Genomic DNA, 849 nt, shown 5'->3' with positions numbered 1-849 from the left:
AACTTAATAATACGTGGAATCACATCACATCAAAACTCATTATTTGTCACGACTGAGTAGGCTCATGAACCGCCTTGATGTTTACCTGTCCCTCCCTACAATTTGCATCTTTCATGCTGGCTTTTTAGTTGCCTTAGAAATTACGCCTCCTCTGCAGCAAGCAGCTCTTTATCTCAAGGTGTTTGGGCACCAATAAATCTACCCTAGTAGCGTATAGGTGAAACGGATCAAGAATTTGTGTTACACCTGCTTAGACTACGCAAAATACAGCCCCAGGAAGTGTATCAACTGGGAACAACACGACTACCATATTATAGTCCGTAATTCGCAGAGATATGCAGAACGTAATTGCGTCTCAAAATCTACCACGACTAAAATATGCGAACAGGGCTAGGTATAGAGCCTGAAATATTCCAATTTTATCCTCTCCTCCTCAAACCGTGAACACATGTGCATTCTTCTCATCTCTACTGTTACAGGTACGCAAAACCGACTTTTGACGGAAGGTACTGCGAAGGCATTCCCGAAATACCAGCATATATCCGAGAGTCCTAGACCGCTGAAAGAGATTTTGATGGTTGTGTGATCACTTTTAAGATTGGCAGCATCCCGTCACTAGATACCTGGTGTTAGGAGGTCAACATCACTGTTAGAGAAAGCGAATGTGCTACAGTCGAATAGAATCGTCAACAAAGTATGCAGGTACAGTGAGGGGGTTCCTGTACTCCAGTAAATTCAGCGAGTTAGGAGATGCAGTTAAAATTAAACACTAGCGTCAAGGTCTGCCTCCATTCTCACTAGTTCTAGCCTACATATATGCAAACAACAGTAGCTGCTTTCCTTCGTTTG

General features: G+C 42.9%; 1 protein-coding gene across 1 annotated transcript in view; it reads right to left on the bottom strand. All coding sequences in view use genetic code 11, as the record gives it.

Annotated features, from left to right (window-relative positions):
• Positions 1-433: 433 nt before the first annotated feature.
• EGR_07715 (hypothetical protein) overlaps positions 434-849 on the bottom strand; it is a gene marked incomplete at both ends in the record, with an annotated part of 1,439 nt that continues 1,023 nt past the window's right edge. Inside the window, one exon of the mRNA XM_024496964.1 lies at positions 434-559. Coding sequence (XP_024348587.1) covers positions 434-559 — 126 coding nt within the window. The remainder of the gene's footprint in view (positions 560-849) is intronic.

The sequence above is a fragment of the Echinococcus granulosus genome (genome assembly GCF_000524195.1).
Source record: "Echinococcus granulosus chromosome Unknown EG_S00085, whole genome shotgun sequence".
Classification (NCBI taxonomy): domain Eukaryota; kingdom Metazoa; phylum Platyhelminthes; class Cestoda; order Cyclophyllidea; family Taeniidae; genus Echinococcus; species Echinococcus granulosus.
Note: the sequence above shows the minus strand (reverse complement) of the source record. Positions and strands in the feature narration are given on the sequence as shown.